Genomic DNA, 24,418 nt, shown 5'->3' on the forward strand with positions numbered 1-24,418 from the left:
AGATGGAGTATAATGTGGGAAAATATGAGCTTGTCCACTTTGGCAGGAAGAATAGAAAAGCAATATATTATTTAAATGGAGAGAAATTTCAGAACTCGGTGGTACGGAGGGATCTGGGTGTCCTGGTACATGAATCACAAAAAGTTAATATGCAGATACAACAAGTGATTGGGAAGGCAAATGGTATATGTTGGCATTTATTGCAAGAGGAATAGAATATAAAAGTAGGGAAGTTTTACTGCAGATGTACAGGGCCTTGGTGAGACCATATCTGGAGTACTGTGTACAGTTTTGGTCTCCTTATTTGGAAAAAGATATAATTGCACTAGAAGCAGTTCAGAGAAGGTTCACTCAACTCATTTCTGGGATGAAGGGCTTATCTTATGAAGAGAGGTTGAACAGGTTGAGCCTATACCCATTGGAGCTTAGAAGAATGAGGGGTAATCTGATTGAAACATATAAGATCCTGAGGAAACTTGATAGGGTAGATACCGGGAAGATGTTCCCACTGGTGGGAGAGACTAGAACTTGGGGACACAGTTTAAGAATAAGAAGTCTACGCTTTAAGATGGAGATGAGGAGATTTTTTTTTCAAAGGGTGTCTATGTCTATACCGTTAGTTTGTGGAATTCTCTTCCCCAGAAAGCAATAGAGGTTGGGTCATTGAATTTATTCAAGGCAGAGTTAGGCAGATTTTTGATAGGCAAGGGAGTTAAGGGTTATGGGGGCAGACAGAAAAGTGGAGTTGAGACCCCAACCAGATCAGCCTTGATCTTATTGAATGGTGGAACAGGGGGGGGGGGGTGCTGAATGGCCTATTCCTGCTCCTGAGTCCTACACTCCAGTTAATTGTTTTTAAACAGATGAGTCTTGGAACTTTTGACATACCTTCAAAGGTAATCAGTGAGTCTTCTTCATTTTCTTGTCACTATAATGAACAGCCCTTGCTAACATCTAAAATAAACTGGGCTGTCTTTGTATCATAAGCTCTTCTTTGGCCGAGGGATGTGGCCTGCTCAGGAAGGTAGGTCTCCTCACCCTCCTCCACTTCACAATATTGTTCATTTCGACCCATGGATAGTTAGTGCCAGGAGGTGATAAGAGCTGAGCCTAATCTTGCCTGCATTTCTAAAACATGATTAACTGGATAGCAGTCAGCAGCATGAATTCAGGTTGATATGTACCCTGCAGTCCAGGAACTTGCGAATGCAACACATCTAACCAACCCCTAGCTTGAGATAGAGGGATCGACCTTGGTACATTACTAACGTCAAAGCTCAGGGTTACCATAGGCATTGCAATCTATTTTATTTAGGATTATTTTCTCCTTGACCATACACAATCTAATCTATGGCTCATTACAAGAGGCCCTCACTGCTTCAATCACAGGAAGAGTACAGAGCATGGGGAAAATCTTCCAAAGCTGACCTGGAAAGACACAGACATATCGCAAAATGCACACAAAGCAAGTGTGAGATCATGCAATTCACAACCAAGGACAATAAATCAGGAGTATTTTCCACATAGTGAGAAACCAGGAACTATAGAGGAGCAAAGAAATAGGGGAGCCCACGTACACAAATCATTAAAGGTTAGTACACCGGCCCAAAAACAACCAAAACACTGAATGAAATATAGACCTCTATCTCAAAGGGGCTGGATTACAAAGAGGAAAATCTTCGATTGTGTCCAATTCAGACCACTATTGGAGTAACTGCATTCAGTTCTGGGCACCGCACCTCAAGATGATATGTTGGCCTTGGAGGGGGTGCAGCACAGACTCACCAGTGTAATACTGGGGATAAAAGGGTTAAATGAGGACCAATTACATGAACTTGGTTTGTATTCACTTGAGTATGAAAGATTGAGGTGTTATTTGATAGAGGTATTTAAAATGTTAAAACGATTTTTGGGGTAGATATGGAAATACTATTTCCTCTGGTGGGAGAATCAAGAAAACGAGAATTATAATAAAATTAGAGCTAGGATATTCAGCAGTGAAACCAGGAAGCACTTTATCCCCTCCACAAAGGATATTGGGAATTTGGAACTCTCTTCTCAAAAGCATGTGGTAACTGGAAGTCAATTGAAGCTTTCAAGATCAGGATCAATGGATTGTTTTTGAGGAAGGATATCAAAAGAAATGGAGCAAAGGCTGGATGTGTGCAGATCAGCCGTGATCTAATTGCATGGAATAGGCTTGAGTGACTAAATGGCCTCCTTCTGCTCCTATGTTCCTTCCACCACTATTGAATCATCTTTTATGAGTTACCTGTTCATAAAACCAACATTCACATCCACTGTTAGGTTAGCAAAAGCAAAGAATGGACATAAATGATTGCCACTAAACTCAAATAGAAAGAGACATGTTAATGAAGCCAATAACCAGCTGAGACTTATGTCAATGAGAGAAGAGTTCTCTGGTCATCTTCCTTATGTATCAGATTGTTAGTAATTGTTGAAGCAATTGTATCTACCATCTGTTCATTCCTGAAATTGCATAATATATAAATGGATTCTAGGTCAAAGTTCTGAAATCACACCCTTGGAACCCACATCAGGAGTAAGCATTTTGATAGGTTTCTCTATCTACCCTATCTCCTCTGGTAAACAAAAACAGAATTACCTGGAAAAACTCAGCAGGTCTGGCAGCATCGGTGGAGAAGAAATCAGTTAACGTTTCGAGTCTTCATGACCCTTCGGCAGAACTCCTCTGGTGTTTGGGCAAGGGGGGTGAGTCCAGAACAAAAGGTCATAACCTTAATATTAGAGCCAGGGTCACTGCTTCACACAAAAAGTATAGTGGAAATCTGGAACTCTCTTACTCAAAAAAGCTGCTGAGTTTAATTGAAAGTTTCAAAACAGAAAAGATTTTTGTTAAATAAGCATATGAAGGGCATTAAGGTACATGGAGTGAAGGCAGGTAAATGGTGTTAAGATTAGATCTACGGCCACAATCTAACTGAATGGCAGAGCAAGCTCCTATTCTTATTCCTACTATGGAAAATCAATGGTTCCTCATGGCGAGTCCCTTCCTTTCGGTTTAGCTGGGCTATACTAGCGCTATCCTTGCGCAATCATGTCTTTCTGGGGTAATGTTGTTATGGAGGCTAGATTCGCCTCCTTTTGATGTTCTAGATAAGATTTGATTTATGTTTTCTTCTGAGTTTCCTCCCACCTGGACCTCGCAAGGCTGTTCTGCTATCTGAAACACCACAACTAATTCAGTTCTGCAAGTGGCCAGTAGATGCTGCACATGTAGCTTGGGAGAAGGACAATGTTCCCTTGTCATGACTGCAGCAAGGCTTGCCTACATTGCTCATTCTCTTGGGGAAGAGCCTGACCTCATCTTGGAACTAAAATATAGAAGTTAAACTCTAGACTGTGTTGTCTGCCATGACTCAGCTGTAAACTGTGCTGCCACAGTTCAACAGTTAAAACATCCCTTCAACACCCAATATCTACCACCAATTCATGTTATCTACCATCACTGCTTTAGAGTGATCAGTGGTCTTTTATCACCAGATGACTTGTTAATCGGGGTGGACTGTTAATAAGCACTTCTGATTGCCACATTCACATCACACTAATCATTGTGTCTGGCCTGCATTTAAACACAAGCCCATTTCCACAGAGAAGAAAATTTTTGCACTATTCAGTTGAAGAGTATTGGTGTTAGGGACAAACTACACTCCACTTCAACATCAGCTCGAAACACTCCCAGGGCAGCTTTAGTGCTTTCGGAGGCAAAGCAAAGCTTCCTTCTGCCGGACAGCGAGCCACCATCACAACTCAGGCAAACACATCCAATTTCACCCGTTACTTTTCCAGGCGTCAGTACAGCTGTTGATTTGGTACGAGTTTAGGAGCAATTTTATACTGCTACACCATGTAGATTAGGAACTGGATTAAAACCTGCATTGACTCTGCAAAAATCTGCATTTATTTAACTGCTTTAAAGTTTAAAATGTCAAAGTGCTTTACAGAGGTAGAAAATAAATAAAATTTAATAAGTGCATAGGGAACTAAATGGCAGTGTTCCCTCTAAGCTGCATAGCCACCACATAACATCAAGTGCCGCATTTGATTATTACGCCGCGCGCATCCTGCTGGAAGTATGATGGTATGGACGAGCTTCACTGCCACTCTAGCCCACGAGCAGGGAATTGGTAGATTCCCCAATGACAGGAAATTAACAGACAAGAGCCAAACCGCCATGATTAATAAGGTGGAATTAACAACCGAAGTTCACTCCTATCGGTTCCTGGAACCTGAAGCTATGTCAACACTTGTCCTTCTTGCAGCCCCTCTCGTTGCCTCGCTTGCCTCCTCCTCCCTCTCATTGCCCCTTTCCCCAGCCCTCTCATTCACAGCGAGATTTTAGCAGAGGAAGGCGGCGAACGGGAGTGTCGGGGAGGGGGGGGAGCACGAGTCAAGAGAGGCAGTGGTGAGCTGGAGGCAGGAAGCAGCAAGCAAGAGGTAAGTTGAAAGAGTTAATAAGTTATTGAGGGTAAAGGATTTTTGGTCAATACCATTGATCTAACCATTCTGCTGCAGCTGGTTTTGTTTAAAAAAGACTGATCCCAAAGATATTCAATAAATTAAAAACACAATGGCATTTATATGGAGTTTGTGAAAAGTTCTGGATTCCTAACCCAGGTATCCCAATAATAATGTAAAGGTTCTTGTAAGGTTATCTCATGGGACATTTTAAACCGTACATACTTCTAAATACTCCCTCTCTCCAATTCACTTCTATATGTTACTTTTTACGTACAATACATTTAGATTTTAATCTTAAAAGAAGTGTAGGTGGAATAAATGCTACAACTTCCCCAAAGACTGTCTTAACAGTTACTTTACCTCCAGGGATTCCATACTCTCTTCACACAACCCTCTCTTCACCAGTTCCCAGATACAGTTTTCCCCTTCAATATTCACTTAATTTACAGGGACATTGTCTCTGACTTTCAACCTCCAATTCACAACAGCCAACCTCTCCAAATTCATAGACACTTTAACTCTGCTTATGATAATGTTTGTTGACGTGAACAAATGACTGAGCTAATTTCCTCACAATTCGCGCAGTTTTAGAACATAAGAACTAGGAGCAGGAATAGGCAATTCAGCCCCTTGAGCCTGCCCCGCCATTCATTACGATCATGGCTGATCTCATTTTGGCCTCAACTCCAATTTCCCGCCCTCTCCCCATAACCTTTCAACCTGTTACTAATTAAAAATCTGTCTATCCCCTTCTTAAATTTATTCAGCATCCCGGCATCCACTGCACTCTGAGGTAGTGAATTCCACAGATTCTCGGCCCTTTGAGAAAAGTAATTCTTCCTCATCTCTGATTTAAATCTACCACCCCTTAGCCTAAAACTATGGCCTTTTGTTCTAGAATGCCCCAGAAGGGGAAACATCTGCTCCACGTCTACTTTGTCTATCCCCTTTAGCATCTTATATACCTCAATTAGATCTCCTTTCATCCTTCTAAACTCTAGCAAATATAGACCTAAACTGCTCAATCTCTCCTCATAAGACAAGCCCCGCATCTCTGGAATCAATCTCGTGAACCTCTGAAGTAAAGAAAACACTCAAAATAGCTGAAAAAATAAAAGCTGTCTTTTCCACATTTTCTATCAATCTAAAGAGGCTTAACTCTTTCTATTTTGAGTTTGTCAGATTGAAACAGAAGATCCTTGTCTTGTCTCGAGCCATCACTACTAATTCCACTTTTCTTCTGCCATAAAACTAAAATACAAACTACAATATAAAAACTAACAAATGCCTCTCTCATGTATGGCAGTGTAGTGGTTACAGTACTGCACTTAAAGCCCATGAGTTCAAATGCCACCATGGTAAATTTAAAATTGAATTCAGTAAATCTGGTCATTTGTGGACTAACATGTTACAATGCCAATGGCTGTGGGTGACATTCCTTCTTCTTTTACCTTACCTAAGGTAACTTTTAAAGATATATTTTCTATAGCTTTTTTTGTTTGTTTCTAGTGGAGGGGCATATCCATGTATTACCTTGATATCAATACACATAACAAAATTCATTCTTCTTGTGTTTAGGAAAAATTAGAGGGAACATTGCTGAGTAGCTTAGTGTGTAACAGATGTCATTGGTATCACAAACTCCACTTCCTGGCCATTGATTCCATCTTCTCCCCCTGGTCATCGGCTCAGCCTGAACCAGACAGTTCACAACCTTGCAGTCCTTGACCCTGAGCAACCCCACATCCTCTCCATCATAGACTGCCTACTTCCGCCTCCATATTACCCATCTCTTCCCTTGCCATCCTTACCTGGTCTGGCCAACATGAGACTCCAGACCCACAGCAATGTGGGTGACTCTTAACTGTCCTCTGAAATGGCCCAGCAAGCCACTCAGTTCAAGGGCACTTAGGAATGGGAAACAAATGCCTTGCCAGCGATGCCTACATCCCATGAAAAAATAATGAGACAGTATAGCTGCAGCCAGAGATTGTGTCTACATCATCTCCTCTCCTGGGGATTTGGAGCCCAAGCTAGCATGCAGGCCAAAATGTCAATTCTCCCTCTGGTACTTTGCCTACTTACTCACATAAGACTTATTGGATGGACTGGGGTTATTTTCCCTGGAGCAGAGGAGATTGAGAGGGAACATGATTGAGGTGTATAAAATTATGAGGGGCATAGATAGGGTAGACAGGAAGGAACTTTTCCCCTTGGTGGAGGGATCAATAACCAGGGGACATAGATTTAAGGTAAGGGGCAGGAGGTTTAGAGGGGATGTGAGGAAGAATTTTTTCACCAGAGGGTGGTGGGAATCTGGAACTCACTGCCTGAAAGGGTGGTAGAGGCAGAAACCCTCATAACATTTAAGAAGTATTTGGATGTGCACCTGCGATGCCATGGCATACAAGGCTATGGGCCTAGTGCTGGAAAATGGGATTAGAATAGTTAGATACTTGTTTGACCAGCACAGACTCGATGGGCCGAAGGGCCTTTTTCTGTGCTGTAGACCTCTATGACTCTATGAGCATTTGAGTGACTGTCAGCAGTTATTCCAACCACATTGTAGAGCAGGAGGTCTGTCCTGCCTTCACTCAGTCTTTACACACATCCAACAATGTTCACTGATCAGCATTGTGAAGTGGGGACACGGCCCTTTCTCCCTCTCCACCCTAGCACAGTACAGCCAACTGTTCACACCCCACATCGGCCCTCACTACCAGTCTAAGCTGAGACCCATCAACTCAGCAAAGGCCAGGGACCTAATGTGGGATCTTGCGGTTTTCTGAACCCAGAGCTTCCACCCCAGATTCCCAACAGGTTCAACTATGGCTGGAAATTCCAATAGCTGATCAAATCAGCAGCTCCTGAAAAGTATGAAATTATGGATGGTACGATAGGCCAGCAGACTTGCTGCAAATTCACTATTTTGGTAGCAGTTGGCATAGGTTCTTTCTATACTGCAACCAGCAATCCCCCAGACTGGTGCCAGGCACCAGCCCATCCAACTACCCACCGTAACAACCCCAACAGATGGTGCTGCTACTACAAAACGCACATATTTTGGTTGTACATTTAGCTTTGGGTTAAATCCTCCACCACCCCTGCCCTCTGACTGTATAGGATATACTGCATAGGATAAAATAATTACATGACTGGCTCATATTACAATGAACAGAAAAGTTATATTCCAACATACAAGTGACTTTACTTCATTGTCATTAGTTTCCTAGGATATGGTTAGGACTGGAGATGGGTCAGTAACCCTAATGGTATTCTAACGGCATAAGCAACCTACAGTTGTGAGGCCATTATCCCAGCAAATTAAATCTAAGGCAATCATAAAAGTTTTATCAAGTGAGCTGGCCCAGTTTGGGAACACATTTTTCTCATGATAGCCTTCAGGGAAATGAACCTGCCACTCCCAACCTGGTCTGGCCTACGCATGACTCCAGTCCCACTTTCAAGTTGGCCCCTAATGCCTCTGAACAACCAAGGATGGTCAGAGCCGTCCACAGCCTAAGAACAATTTAGAAAAGGAAAAGACTTCCATTTGTACTATCCAAAATTTTCACCACGATTTGATTAAGAAGTTGATAATCTATGAGGGTCGTCTCACAAAAGAATCCCACTGAACCCATCCTTGTCCGAATCAATACAAATGAGCAAGGGAGTGAGCTGGATATTTGGTGCATATTCTATATGAAATAAAAGTTATTCTTAAATTATTCTGCACTCTGGAATTCTCTCCCTAAACCTCTCCGCTTCTTACTTCTCCTTTAGGGTGCAGAGGCGGTGGGGAGGTGGGGGGTGGTGGATATGAGGAAGAACTTTTTTTTAAACACAGTGGGAAGAATTTTATGGAGCCCACAGGAAATGTGGTGAATGGGGTGACTGAATTAGGCGAGATTTCGATTTCCAAACAGCGGGTTGAAATGCGGAGATTAGGTCAGCAGCATGTTTGAGATGTGTTGGGCCTCACGCCATCCTGTGGCGGGTTCAGACTAGTAATACATTTGTATGCCATTGTAGTGATTGTAGGTAAAACCTTTTCTACCGTTTTTAGGGGTCATGTGATTGTACAGACGAATCAGCCTTAAGCGTGGGTAACTTTAGGGGCGGAGCTTTCTAGTTGTGGACCTGGTTCAAGCATATAACTTCTACAAGAGCTCTGTAAATAAAGTTATCTGTTTCAACTAAGAAACATGTCCAGTACACCAAGTTCATTACAATTGGCGACGAGGATAAATAGCTCCAACGCTGCACCTCGCCCTCATGAATGTGAGTACATTAATTCTTAAGGTAAGAAAGAGAAGAATACTCACCAGTCATGCCGCTCTTCAGCAGAATTAACCTTTATGACTCGTCCATGGAAGACTGGAGCCAGTACAGAGAGCGCCTCGGTTTTTATTTTGTGGCAAATGAAATAACAGCGGAGGAGAAGCAGAAAGCAATTCTTTTAAGTGTCTGCAGGAGCAAGACATATAACCTCACCCATAGTCTGACGGCTCTGAACACACTCAATTCCAAATCTTTTAATGAGGTGGTAGACCTAGTAAAGACACATTTTCAGCCAAAGCCACCGGTAATTATGCAGAGATTTAAGTTCAACTCCAGAGTTTGGGCTCCGGGTGAGTCAATCGCAACTTATATTGCAAAGTTGAAACAGTTGACTGAGCCCTGCAACTTCAGAGATACACTCAATGATATGTTGCGGGATCGTGTGGTTTACGGTGTATACGACGACGCCAGTCAGCGCCGTTTACTTGCAGAAGTTAATATTGATTTGAAGAGCACCATGGAAATAGCACTAGCCATGGAGATAGCGCTGGGAGGGACTCACAGGCTTTTCAGAGTGTGCAACATGGTGTCGTTCCTCAGTTGGAGCAGGAAACTGCCACTGGGGGTGGCGTGAAAACCAGAGAGACAGCCAAAAACGGGAGACAGTCTCTACTGCTCGAAAAATGAAAAGGCATACAGGAAACATCTCACCAGCAATTCAGAAATTAATTTGTTACCAATGTGGGGGTAACCATGTACCAGAAATTGCAGATTTAAGGAGGCAGAATGCCACTACTGTCACAAAAAAGGGCATGTTATAAAGCAATGCAGGGCAGAATTGAGACAGCCAATCAGGCAGCAGGCCAAGATGATTGAAATGCACAATATAAATAAACCAGAAACTGCGGATACTGATATCTATTCCCTATAAATGTCAAAGCAGTAAAAACTGAACCAGTCAAGTGAATGAGAAGCCTCTAGTCATGGAGGTAAACACGGGAGCATCGACCACAGTGGTTGGAAAGCACACATTTAAATACCTAAGTGAAGGTACCAGCCACTGAATCTGGAGCAAACCACGGCTCAGTTAAAGACGTACACTGGAGAGTCAATACAAGTAAAGGGCATCACCACAGTACCTGTGTCCTACAAGCAACAGGCAGCCCAGCTTCCAGTATTCGTTATAACAGGTGAAGGACCTAGTCTTCTGGGCTGCAATTGGTTAAAAGAAGTTAAACTCAACTGGTCAGAAGTATTTCAAGTGAGGACAGGAGAAATTCCTGAGCTGTTAAGGAAATACGACAGTATATTTCATGACGAATTGGGAAAAATAAAAGGCCTACAAGCAAAAATGTATGTAGATTCGGAGGTGACACCCCAGTTCTTTAAGGCCAGACCTGTGCCTTACACCCTAAAGGAGAAGGTAGATGCAAAATTGTGCCACTCAGAGAAGCTAGGCATCATCCAGCCAGTCCAATTTTTGGAATGGGCAGCACCCATAGTCCCTGTGATGAAACCAGATCAAACTATTCTCACTTGCGGAGACTACAAATTAACTGTGAACTAGGCTGCTAAGTCAGATAAATATCCTATCCCCAGGATTGAAGATCTCTACACTAAGCTAGCTGGAGGAAAATCCTACGCCAAACTGGACATGAGCCATGCATACCAACAGCTAGAGCTGGACAGCACATATAGAGGGTATGTAACCATCAACACGCACAAGGGCCTGTACCAATATACACACCTACCCTTTGCTGTATCATCTGCCTGTGCAATCTTCCAAAGGACCATGGAAAGCCTATTGCAAGTACTTCCCTGAGTAGAAGCGTACCTGGATGACGTCCTGATCACAGGATGTATGGAAGCCGAACATTTGGCCAACCTAGAAGAGGTTTTAAGAAGATTTTTGGAAGCTGGTGTACGATTGAAGAAAGAGAAGTGTACTTTTCAAGCGACTGAAGTCACTTACTTCAGTCATCGAGTGGATCCCCAGGGCTTGCATCCAGTAGAGGAGTAAGTCAGGGCAATCAAGGAAGCATCCCCTCCTACCAATGTCACTGAAGTCAAATCTTTTTTGGGCATGATAAATTATTATAGTCGTTTTCTGCCAAACTTGTCAACAGTGTTAGCCCCTTTACACTTACAAATAAAAAAGCACCATCGTTGGTCATGGAAGGTGCAACAAGAAGAAGCCTTCATAAAAGTCAAGAAGCTATTACACTCATCATGTCTATTGGTACATTATAACCCATCAAAATAATTAATATTAACCTGTGATGCATTTCCCTACGGTGTGGGAGCGGTATTGTCACAAAGGATGGAAGGTGGTTCTGAAATGGCAATAGGCCATGTCTCCAGAACCCTCTCTGAAGCCAAGAAGGGTTATTCACAACATGAATCCATAATATTTGGAGTCAAGAAATTCCATCAATATCTGCATGGTCGACATTTCACCATAGTGTCAGATCATATGCTGCAAGTTATGAAGGTTTACTTCGTGAGGATAAAGCAATTCCGCCGATAGCCTCAGCCAGAATTCAACAGTGGGCGTTGATTTTGTCAGCGTAGGGTTACACCTTTACTGGATGTGCTTATTGCAAATGTAGACACGCTTAGTCATCTTCCGTTACCAGATATCATTGTAGATGCTCCAGTGCCACAAGAAGTTGTGCTTGTGTTGAATTTCTTGGACTCTTGGCCGACCTGTGCGAAGCAATTAAGGAATTGGACAATTCGGGATCCTATTTTGTTAGAAGTCCAAGACCTGGTATTGCAAGGATGGTCGAATGCACCACTTTTTGAAGACATAAGACCATTCCACGCCCATAAAACTGAGTTAAGTTGTCGAGATGGAATCTTGTTCTGGAGATCAAGAGTAATTGTCCCTTCGCAAGGAAGAGAACCACTCATGACAGAGCTTCACAGTGCGCATCCAGGCATTTCGAAGGTGAAGATGCTTGCGTGAAGCTATGTCCGGTGGCCAGGTATAGACAGTGATATAGAAAAAATGTTTAAACACTGTCTCCAGTGTCACCAACAACAGAAGTTGCCCATTTCAGCTCCACTGCATTTGTGGGAGTGGCCTGGTCGACCCTGGGCCAGACTACATATAGACTATGTAGGTCCATTTTTAGGTACCATGTTTTTATTGATCATTGACACACATTCCAAGTGGATGGATGTGTATGAAGTTAGATCACCGACATCATGTGCAACTATTGAGAAGCTGTGCCAATGTTTTAGTGTACATGGCCTACCAGAAGTCATTGTTTTGGATAATGGTACTGCTTTCACTAGTACGGAATTCCAGAGATTCATGAGTTTAAATGGAATTAAACATATTAAAACAGCACCATATCATCCCTCATCCAACGGGTTAGCAGAAAGAGCAGTGCAAGCTTTCAAATCGGGAAAGAAGAAGCTATCCGAAGGAACATTTGAAACTCGAATTTCACATTTTCTTCTCAACTATCGCACGACTCCTCATGCAACTACAGGTTCAACATTGTTTAAATTACTGATGAAACACAGCCTTCGTACAAGGTTAAGTCTGGTGTTTCCAAACTTAGAGGGGAAGGTAGAGAAGAACCAGAGTAGTCAGAAAGTGAATCATGATATTCATAGCAAAGCTCAAAGGTTTACTTTGGGAGAGACAGTTTTCGTGCAAAATTTTGGAAATCGACCTTGTTGGGTTCCTGGTATAATTGTCTCTGAAACTGGACCTTTGTTATACCAAGTCGAAGTGGAAGTGGAAGACCGGATTGTTCCAAAACGTGTAGATCACCTAAGGAGTAGAGACACATTCCAACAACTAGTAATTATTTCACCTGTAATTGATGTTGAACTTTTAATCCCCGAGGTGCCAGATCGACCTAGAATAGACATCTCTGTTGAGTTACCTAATTCTGAACTGCCATTGTCTAAGTATGTCCCTGATGCTGCAGTTCCTGATCATGTCAATTGAGTGGGAGAATCTCAAATCGTAGAGCTACGTCGCTCTAACCGAATTAGAAAGCCACCTCAGAGACTTAATCTATAATCGCATGACCTGTGTATATGTTGTGAGTTACGATACTCTTGTAAATAGGAAATGTAAAAAAAACTAAAGGGGGAGGAAAGTAGTGATTGTAGGTAAAATCTTTCCTACTGCTTTTAGGGGGTCACGTGATTATACTGACGAATCAGCCCTAAGCACGGGTAATCTTAGAGGTGGAGCTTTCTAGTCTTGGACCTGGTTCAAGCATGTAGCTTCTACAAGAGCTCTGTAAATAAAGTTACCTGTTTCAAGTAAGAAACCTGTCCGGTACACCAAGTTTATTACAGCCATGAATATTCATTTGTGTCAAAGTCTTTTTTAAAGTAATACCTTCAAGCTAAAGTCAGTGGTGAACGAGAATCTCGTGGCACCCGGTTCACGTTTGTTTAAAGGTGGCATGTGCCAGTCGGCTTTGTGCAGTTGTGTCTGGTTTTCCTTGTTGAACTCGATGGCACAAGGAGGGGATGAGGAAAATGGCAGCTTGCGTGATCGGCAAGGGTGAGTCAGTGGTGAGGGGGGTTGGGGGCATGGAGGAGTGGAAGAGAGATCAAAGGGAGGACAGTGAGTGGGGTCTACATGGAGGAGTGAAATGGGGAGGACCTGGCATTCTGGGTGTGGTGGGTGTGATGGTGGGAACAGTCAGTCAAGGTAAGAAAATGACGGGCCGAAAGGGAGATGTCAGTACTGTCCACATATGGATCCAATTCAGGGTTTTGGATGGCAGAGGCCTTACAGGGCTTCGGGTTCACCTACAACATTTCAACTATCCCCACAGAGTAATCTCGGACAATGGGCAGAGTTTTCCATTTATGAGACTAAGTGCAGTGACAGACAGTTTTTGGCAGCGCCCACCCCACTGGCCGGAATGGAGGGAACTCGCGTCAGATTCCGCACCTGGAGGGTTATTAATAATGCACAGACGAGAATCAGGCCGAACCACCTGGTGGGCTGGGAGCTGATTCATCAGCTGATGGGGGTCAAAGGTCCATATTTAAAGGCCAGTCCAACATACAATCTCACTCTCTCCAGCCCACCTGTCTTGCAGACACGTACAGAGATGTCTTACAGACAGAAGAAGGTTGAGAGACTCAAGAAGAAGGCAGCAGCCCGCTTCACCCACCACCCTCCCCCCACTCAGGATTTGATCTGAAGAGTGCAGACGCACAGGCAATCCTGTATTCCAGGAATGGCTGTAGGAATTGCGGCAGCTTCACCTCTCCGGCCTGGGAGGCGATCGCAGAGCAGGTCAACATGGCTGGCAACTGAGCCTAAAATGCCATCCAGTGCAGGAAGGGCACAAATGATCTCATCCGCTCCGCCAGGAGTTATCCTTCAACTCCCTCCAATATCAAACTCATATCATAGCACCATGCACTCAAACAGCTACTCTCTTCAGGGATCTCACACAACCATCAGCGGGGACACACATCAACACTCGTTCTCCCACTCAGACATTCACATCACCACCATCCAATCTATCATCTTGCTCACACTCCATCCTCTGGCCCTTCTGGGGAGGGCTCACCACACACAGGGGACATGCATCTCACCCAACCTCTGTTCCATCCCTTCTCATCACATGCCTTTCTTCTTCACACAGGCCAAGCTGGCACACAACAGGCACCAGGTGAGGGGTGGCTGACATCACTGCCCTCACTGAATTTGAGGAGGCTGCAGCTGAGCTGGCTGGGGGTGGGGGGGGTGGGGGGGGTGGGGAGGTAGGAATCCCTCCAGTGGGGATGGGGAGATCGACCTCTCCCGGCAACCTTGTACGGATCACAGCTCCAACACCTCATCAAATCCTGACATTCACAATGAGTCACATGCAGCCTCATATAGCTCATGCTCATTAACTAAAACTCTTTTCTATTTTCTAGGCACCAGCAGATCGAGGCCCCCAAGCCAGTCCAGCACCAGTCTGAAGACTGGTCTGAAGAGGAAGCTCTGGAAGAACTGTCACAGCGCTGACACACACCCTCCACCAGCTCAGAGAGACACACGTCGGTGGGGCACAGATGTAGATTAGGTTCGGGTTCACTGTCTGGAGAACACCTCACTGACACGTCCCTGCAGCAGTCGGAGGCAGGGACAGCCCAGGTCTCCAGCACTCGGAGAGCTGCTGGTGACCAGCCACTCACTCGGTCCGAGTCAGATGATGAGCCTCTGGAAGCAGCCGCCAAATCTATGCTGGAGATGCAACGACAGGTGGCGGAACATCAGGCAGAGATTGACAGTCACTCAGCAGACTAGAGCAAACGATAGAGAATTCCGTCCACATTATTTCTGATGTTGTGGCTCCAACATGCGAGCACCTCGAGGTCACCATGGGAAGGCTGGTGACCACCATGGAGACCTTGGTCCAGTAGGTCAATCTGGATTTGCGCTCGGCCCAGCACATGGCCATACACCCCGGTGGGCACCATCAAGATGCAGGCGACATGGGGATGAGACACCTTGACGGCCCCCGCCACCCCACACCTCCTGTAGGAGTCAGAGCAGGGCCCTCAGGCACCCACAGGGAAGATGTGCGTCAGCCGGACGCAGGACCCTCCAAGGGTTTGCAGCCACTCACAGCCACCTCTGCCTGTGACCCTATTCACTGTAGATTCTCAGGCCATAGAGGGCACTTCTGCCCCTGAGCAGGTGATCCTTATCAGGCTGGAACCCTCCAGGTTTCAGGCCGCCAGAGGGCGTCTGCCAAGATCATCGGAGACATCAGGACGTAGCAGTCAGCAGGCTGCCTCCACCTCCGCTGCAGATGTCAGGGCTGCAGCCAGGCATAGCAGTAGAGTCAGGAAAGTTAAGAAAAATTGATATCACTTTTCGGTCATGGATGTGCTATACATGTAAAGAATTTGCACTTTTGTGAATGCATTTTACGGTTATGTGAATATTTTGGGCAACTCTAGGCAATGTGATTTTGTTCTTTTGGATCCTCTTATTTCAAGGCTTAGCCATCCTCCCACTCAGTGATAGTGTCCCAATGTGAGATTCACATTCCTGTGATGTCGACCTCAGTTGAACTATTCTCCGCACTGTTGTATGATGTCAAGGAGATGTATTTAAATCTTCATTTGAAGTTTGTGATGTAAGCGTTTCTAATACTTCTTCCTCAAGGAACACCATTGAGTGAGGGCAACTCATCAGCATTGATAATCTAGCGCCTTTGTGTCTTCTCAGTGGTAGTGGCAGAAGACAAGACATGCACAGGAGGAGGCATGTCCACATTTCAGTCGCAGCAGCGCTTGCATCATTAGACGGCAGCAAAGGCTTCAAGGCTTCAAGTCTTCTCTCGCATCGCTCTTGTTCTTAAGTGGACTCTCAGTTCCCAGAGTGAGCTCACTCACAGGCCCCAGAGACCAAAGCAAAGATTTGCCAGCAAAGCCTGGCAATTCATGAGGCCAGAATGCACAAGTGAGAATGCAGAACTCTTTCTCGCTAGAAGTGGGTGGACAGCCCCTGAAATGAAAGCAAATGGCATTGAGGGTTAGGAGAGATGTGGCCATCTGCCCTCATTTAAACTTTACTCTTCCTGGAACCTATCAGCAATTAAGTATCATGGGCACGTCTCCTACATCTTCCTTCCTCCATGGTGTGATCGCACTCATACTGACCCTCTGCAGCCTTCTGAAGTTCCTGGACCTCCAGATTTTCATCCATTGATGAGCTCTCAAACTCCTTCAAAATTCCACCCTGTCAGTGGAACACTCTGTCTACGAGGGTGATGGGAGCAGAGAAAGAACGATTTCAATACGAAATTGGATAGGCACTTGAGGGAAATAAACATTGGGATAGAGCAGGGGAATGGGGCTGACCGGATTGCTCTAGTGAGAGCTGGCATGGACGCAATGGGCCAAATGACCTCATTTTGTGCCTTAATGTCTCTAGATAAATGCAAGTTGTTATTATTTGAAGTGTTCAGTTCTCCTTCAACACACTGGCTTTCTGCTCAGTTTCTCACAAACATGATAATATTCACAAGGTTCTGGTCAGAGTGCAAGAATCTATTTGCAGTTTCATGTCAATGGATGAACTATCTAAACAGTTCAGATGGCCACAAGGTTTTCACACTGGTGCACAGACTGAGGGAGATGATGAAGTTGTTATTCAATCCTAAAACACTGAATTCACCAGCTAAAAGAACAAACAGCTCTGTGGAAAACAGAAACCAAGTACCTTGTGACAAACACAGCAGCATCCACGGCTGGAAAGTCATCTTTCCCACCAGGTACCTGGTTATTCCCCAGATATTTCGCTCCAAACTCCTTGTACTGCCAACGACAAAAGCTCTCCAGTGACCGTTCTCCGTGATGGCCAATCGACAGCTCCTCCTAGGAAAAAGTTTTCAAAATATATTATGCAAATGAGGAAAATTCAAAACTACTTAAAGCAAAAAGATTGTTAACAAAGAGAGTAAATTTTTTGCTTTGACAAAGAAATTTGCCACAAAATTCTACGACGTGTAATTAGCTGGTTGCTTAGCAGCCACAGTATTTTGATGCAGAAAAATTAAAAATTTGAATTGATGCAGAATGAAATTGTTTTGTTATTCAAAAGGAATTTAAAACAATTTAGCATTTTAGTAGATTAAAAGGCTGAGCATTTCTAATTAAATTATTATACCAAATAAACCGAATCTGATCTCTCAGCACACTCAGAATGGTCAGGTGACCATGGGTTATTATAATGATTAATGACAGATGTTGCGATGGGTGAAATCCAAAAGGATTTTTGTTAAGCAAGGGTATTTAGGATTAGGGAACCAAGACAGACAGATGAATCAAGATACAGATCAACCATGATTTAACGGAATGTGTAATATACTCAAGGGACTGATTGGCCTCCTCCTGCTCCCATCATACTTACTGGACGACTGTGAAGCAAGACTAGTTTGGTCACTTGAATATTGATCTTGATTCCCAGAGTATGATGCTGAAACATGTTGTATACCTGCCAAAGAAATGAAATTTTCAACTGCAGCGATAACTGAGGAAGGAGGCACACTGCATGGAGAACAGGGTAACAAATGCAATCTGAACCACATTGAAAAAGGAGGAAATAAGACCAAAGTGTCACAACCCATCACATCAGCGGAGTAGAGAAGAGAGCGAGCCAGTGCGTGCCGGACTGCATGAGAACGACGGCCAGAGACGAGGGGGTGGGGGGAGAAGCAGAGAGTTTATGTCAGGAGAGGGTGTGCATGAAACATAGACAGCGAAAGAGACAGAGAGCAAGAGACATTTTTTTAATCCATTCATGGGATCTGAGCGTCTAGGCCAGCATTTATTGCTTATCCCTAATTTTCCTTATTCAGAAGGCGTTTAAGAGTCAACCACATTGCTGTGGGGCTGGGGTTACATGTAGGCCAGATCAGGTAAAGGGACATTGGTGAACCAGATGGGTTTTTACGACAATCAACAATGGTTTCCTAGGCCTGAATTTTTCCCTGCGTGATCGGCAGGCCCAGGAGTGGTTGAGAAACAGGCCCCCGACTGCGATCGGCCTACAACCGCAATTACATACTGGCTGGCTAACTAAGGCCTGCCCAACGTGAAACGCATCTTCCCAATGGTCGGGAAGGGCCGGGCAAGGGTGGAGGTCTGTCGGGCGCTGGGTCCAATGGCAACCCGGCGGGCTGTTTAAAATCAGCAAAGGCAGCTCCCTGAAGGCTGCCAGGGGAGAATCTTTCTGCGGTCTGGAGACTGGAGCAATGGCCTCATCAACGGCTGGAGACATCAGGCGGAAGGGCAGGTCAGGTGGGGACTCGGCCCCCGTTTCTCAGACGAGTGCCTCGCGGTCCTCGTGGAGGGGGTGGATATCAGGCGGGACATCCTCATTCCCAGGGATGAGAGCAGGCGGCCACCACATCACATTAAAAAAGCTTGGGAGGGGGTGGCAGCTGAGGTCAGCAGCCCCGACATCGTGAGGCTCACATGGGTGCAGTGCCACAAAAGGTTCAACAACCTGCTGCAGTCGGCAAGCTTGAGTACCATGCTGGCATGGATCAATGTGGAGATGTGTTAAGGGCTGGCCGTCCCCTCATGGAGCTGGGGGGGGTATTAGAGTCTGCGTGTCAGTGACACCGGAGCTGGCCAAGGGGCTGTTTGGCCTGAGTGCCTTGCGGCTCGAGGGCCACGATTCGGATGTGCCCTGCAAGGTGATCCTCAGGTGGGGTTGGCCAGGCTGCAATGGCGCTGCAGGTAGAGAGTGGACTCATCAATGCTCCTCTGTCCTTTCAGGAGAAGAGGAGCCATAACAACATAGAGAGGTCAAGGACAGGTGGAGGCCCCCAAACCACCTAATCATGATGAGGTTTGAAATGGACGCTTTGGAACTGGAAAGCCGCCACCCACCTCAGTCAGCCCGTCGTGGAGAGGCAGGGGTCACTGACGAAGGTAGGAGTGCAATGCACAGAGGTGAGTGTTTTGGATTGTGCAAACATTCTTGTGTAGTCTCGTCATTGATGGGAGCCTCAAATCTGGAATCCCCATTGATCATTGAAAGACAATAGCACCATGATGCAGATCTCCATTGTCTCACCAGGGTGCCTGGCTTGCACAGTGACAGTGTGATGACTTAAGCTAATGACATGTCATTGTTCTGCCTTAGATTCTCTAGCATGCACTCGTAGGCAGGACCCCAAAGAGTCTCCCTTGCTGCATCACACCCACTCTCTGAACCAGGCACCAGCGCAGATACCAGCACCTCGGTGGGCTTTAGATCATCTGCTAGAATGTCAGTGCACAGCGGTGAGGACACTTCACACTCGCTTGAGGAGCAGGTGGAGGCAGAGATTGCCCAGGGCACCGGCAGTCGGAAGAAGGCAGATGATGATCCTCTGGAGGCCTCCATTAGGCGACAGGTGCTGGGTGTCCAGTGGGATGTGCGGGAGGATCTGGCGGAGATCCATGAGGATCTGCGTGCCATGGTCTCTGTGGTGGAGGAATCCATGCGGAGCATGAGCACCACATTGACCCTCATGGCCGAGCGCACCGCCTCCTCCATTGAGACAGTGGCAAATCTCATGGAGAGACAGCTCCAGGGACAGAATCAGGGGTTCCTGGTGTTACACTCAGACCTGCAAGCCCTCTCACAGTCAATGGCCTCAGGTGGTCAGTCCCAGTGTGGGAGATGGATGAGGCACTCAGTATCCCAGCTAGGTGCCTGTTCATCAATGGCAAGCAGGGGGGTCCAGAGTGACCTCACGGCACACGAGCTGCTTGTCGTCTCTGCAGGCTCCTCTCAGGGCGCTCTGGATGACGACAGCAGCTCCTCCACCCTCTGCCAGTGACCATGGAATCTGATGAGGCTACAATGACAGGGAAGATGCCAACCGTGGCACTGGCCACTCCCTCCGCAGCAGGGCCAGCACAGGCTCCACTGGCCAGAGGACGACTGCCAAGGTCATCAAGGCCAACAAGACTGCAGAGTCAGCCGACTGTCTCCAATGCCGCTGGCAGCGAGGAGGGGTGGCACCAACATGCAGCACTCACAAACACAAGTTTAAGGCACCATGAGCTGGTTCATGGATGATCTTCTGTTCTGCCATGTTTTGTTTATATGTTTTACTGGTGTGGACATTAACACCAGATATGGTCATGTTCATTCATTTTGCCTGTAAACATTACATAAATTTTGCTTTTGTCTTAATTGCCTGAGTATGCTTCACTTTTTTTGGTGCAGGGCACACCATCATCGAATGCTGGACGTGAGTGGCTCTAAACTTTATTGCACAGGCGCTGAGTGGACTTTGGGTTCAAAGGAAAGGGTCATTTCTGACATCCGGGATGGAGGAGGCAGCCCTGGCACGAAGAGGAAGCAGATCTTTGGCAGCCTAGTTGAAGGAAAACTGGATCAAGGCATCCCTGGTGTCCCTGCCTCCCTGGAGGTTACCGAGGTCTGCCTCCACACCTTCAACGTTCTCCTCACCATGCTCTTCTTCGGACTCACTACTGCATTCATCCTCTGTGGCCTGTGAAGCTGCCTCAAGATCCTCTTCCTCCAGTGGGTCCCCCTCTTGCCAGTGCCAGATTGTGGAGAGCGCAACATGCAACCACTATCAGTGACACCCACTCTAGGAGGTATCGTAGTGGTCCCCTGAACGGTCCAGGTGTCGGAAGTGCATCTTCAGAAGACCCATTGTCCTCTATATCGCTGTCCTTGAGGAGGCAGGACTCCTATTATAATGCTGTTCTGCCTCTGTTCTTGGGTGGTGGAGAGGCATCAAAAGCCACCTTTTCAACGGACAGCCCTCATCACCCAGCAGCCATCCATCCAGTCGGGCTGGAGCACTGAATAGTCTTGGAACCTGGGAGTGTCTCAGGGTATAAGCGTCATGGGAGCTGCCTGGGTAACTTGCACAGACTTGCAGAATCTGCATCTTGTAGTCACAAACTAACTGGATGTTGATCGAGTGGAATCCCTTCCTGTTGATGAAGGTACCCAGCTGACCCACTGGTGCCTTGATGGCCAAACGTGTGCAGTCGATTGCACCCTGGATGCGGAGGAACCCACTGGCTTGCTCGGCCTGGCTGGCCTCGTCCGTATGGAAATGAATAAATGTCATTACCCGCCTGAACAGAGCTTCTGTCACCAGCTTGATACAACTGTAGACAGCTGATTGGGACACTCCACAAAGATCCCCCACTGAGCCTAGAGTATTGTGTGCAGTTCTGGAATCCGCATTATAGGAAAGATGTGATCGCACTAGAGAGAGTGCAGAGGAGATTTACCAGGATGTTGCCCTGGGTTGGAGAGTTTTAGTTATGAGGAGAGATTGGATAGACTGGGGTGATTTTCCCTGAAGCAGAGGAGATTGAGGGGGGACATGATTGAGGTATCTCAATTGTGAGGGGCATAGACAGGGTAGACAGGAAGGAACTTTTCCCCTTGGTGGAAGGATCAATAACCAGGGGGCATAGATTTAAGGTAAGGGGCAGGAGGTTTAGAGGGGATGTGAGGAAGCATTTTTTTACCCAGATGGGAATCTGGAACTCACTACCTGAAAGGGTGGTAGAGGCAGAAAACCCTCATAACATTTAACAAGTATTTGGATATGCACTTCGATGCCATGGCACACAAGGCTATGGGCCTAGTGCTGGAAAATGGGATTAGAATTGTTAGGTACTTGTTTGACCAGCGCAAACTCGATGGGCCTTTTTCTGTGCTGTGGACCTCTATGACCCCTGGAAAGAGCCAGAGGCATAGAAGTTGAGGGCCACTGTGACCTTCAGAGCCACTGGCATGGGGTGTCCACCGTCCACAGTTTGAGGTGATCTCAGGCCCAATCATATGACAAATGGAGGTCACTGTCTCCCTGGAGAGGTGGAGCCTCCTTCAGCATTGCACCTCAGACATATTGAGGTAGTTGCATTGTCCGTAAACCCTGGCAGCAGGATAGTGGTGTCTTCTGTGGCCCCTTCCACCTTGGACTACCTGCTGGCCCTGAGCCCCTTGTGCCTGCGCCTCTCTTCCCACAGGTCCCTCCCCTGGAAGCTGCATTGGGACACCTGGCCTCCTCTCTTCTGCCCCTCGCTTCCTCCTGAGAGGAGATGCAACCAGCAGAGACCACAATCCTCATTATCAGGGTAACAGAAGACTGTCTGACACCTGGAAGGGTCCACATGGTCAAAATTCTCCAGGAGCCTTGGAGACACCCATGAGTCCTGAAATGAAGCCTAGAAATGCTAAGAATGAAGCTCAGAACAGAGATGAAGCTGTCAAGTTCAAATAAGCAACCTATCCCCTAAACTCCTCGCTACTCACAATGGCAATGCTGCTGACCCTTTTCATCCTGCCCCTAGATAAGGTTTTTCAAAAAGTGGGTTGCCTGCCAGCCTGTTTTGCCTGTGTGACGATTGCAAAATCGCGTGAGAAATGTAAAATGATGAATAATTGCCTTTTTAATGGCCTCTTGACACCTGTACGCATTCACCGACCTGAAGATTGCTCACGTGCGGGATGACATCAGGACGCTCGCCCAACGTCATCTCGCAAAATTTTACACCCTATCGGGTTTACACAAGGTGTAAAATTCTGCCCATAATCTTTCAATTCCAGATTTGTATTGAATTCAAATGTCACCATCTGCTGGATTCAAACCCGGGTCCCCAGAGCATTACCCTGGGTCTCTGGAATACTAGTCCAGCGGCAATACCACTATGCTGTCACCTCCCTGAGAGAGACAGAGAGTGAGAGACATAGAGACAGAGGAGTAGTCATGGGGCGAAGGACGGTGGGAGCAAGAGGGTGAGCAGGAACGAAAGGGATGGAGGATAAGTGCGGATAAGGGAAGTCGTGTTTAACCAACTTATTAGAGTTCTTTGAGGAAGTAACAGGAGCTGTGGAACCAGTGGATTGTCTGTACTTAGATTTCCAGAAGGCATTTGATGAAGTGCCACATCAAAGGTTATAGCGGAAAATAAAAGCTCATGGTATAGGGGATAACATATTGGCATGGATAGAAGATTGGGTGGCTAACAGGAAGCAGAAGTAGGCATAAATGGGTCTTTATCAGATTGGCAAGATGTAACGAGCGATGTGCCACAGGGATCAGTGTTTACAATTCACATAAATGACTTGGATGAAGGGATGGTTGCCAAATTTGCTGATGACACAAAGATAGGTAGGAAAGTAAGTTGTGAAGAGGCCATAAGGAGGCTACAAAAAGATATAGATAGGTTAAGTGGGTGGGCAAAGATCTGGCAAATGGAAAATAATGTGGAAAAATGTGAAATTGTCCATTTCGGCAGGAAGAATAAAAGAGAAGCAAATTATCAAAATGGTGAGAGATTGCAGAGCTCTGAGGTGCAGAGGGATCTGGGTGTCCTAGTGTATGAATCCCAAAAGGCTTATATGCAGGTACAGCAAATAATTAGGAAAGCTAACAGAATGTTATCATTTATTGCGAGAGCAATTTAATACAAAAGTAGGGAGGTTATGCTTCAGTTGTACAGGGCACTAGTGAGACCACTTTTGGAGTACTGTGTACAGTATTAGTCACCTTATTTAGGGTAGGATGTAAATGCATTGGAAGCAGTTTAGTGAAGGTTTACATGATTAAGACAACCCACCCATTCCAGGTATTATGAGGAACGGTTGGACAGACCAGGCTTGTATATGCTGGAGTTTAGAAGAGTAAGAGGTGACTTGATTGAAACATAAAAGATCCTGTGGGGTCTTGACAGGATGGATGTGGAGAGGAAGTTTCCTCTTGTGGGAGAATCTAGAACCAGGGGTCACTGTTTAAAAATAAGGAGTCGCCCTTTAACACAGAGATGAGGTGAAATTTTTTCACCCCGAGGGTCTTTGGAACTCTCTTCCTGAAATGGTGGTGGAAGCAGAGTCTTTGAATATTTTTAAGGCAGAGATGGATAGATTCTTAGTAGGCAAGGGGGTGATAGGTTATCGGGGCTAGGTGGGATGCAGATATCAAGGTTACTGTCAGGTCAGCCATGATCTTATTAAATGGCGGAGCAGGCTCGAGGGGCTGACTGGCCTCGTCTTGCTCCTTGTTCGTATGTTCGAGACTTGTTTTTATTCGTTCATGGGATGTGGGTGTCGTTGGCTAGGCCAGGATTTATTGCTCATCCCTAA

General features: G+C 45.9%; 1 protein-coding gene across 2 annotated transcripts in view; it reads right to left on the minus strand.

The window, feature by feature from the left end:
- The window catches only part of adamts17 (ADAM metallopeptidase with thrombospondin type 1 motif, 17), a 582,619-nt gene that overhangs the window by 486,181 nt on the left and 72,020 nt on the right, over window positions 1-24,418 (minus strand). For both annotated transcript variants that reach the window (XM_078530484.1, XM_078530485.1), the window contains exons 5-6: window positions 17,690-17,773; window positions 17,000-17,154 (exon numbers count right to left, since the gene is read on the minus strand). In XM_078530484.1, coding sequence (XP_078386610.1) covers window positions 17,000-17,154; window positions 17,690-17,773 — 239 coding nt within the window. The remainder of the gene's footprint in view (window positions 1-16,999; window positions 17,155-17,689; window positions 17,774-24,418) is intronic.

Source organism: Cetorhinus maximus, chromosome 26 (genome assembly GCF_964194155.1).
Source record: "Cetorhinus maximus chromosome 26, sCetMax3.hap1.1, whole genome shotgun sequence".
Classification (NCBI taxonomy): Eukaryota; Metazoa; Chordata; class Chondrichthyes; order Lamniformes; family Cetorhinidae; genus Cetorhinus; species Cetorhinus maximus.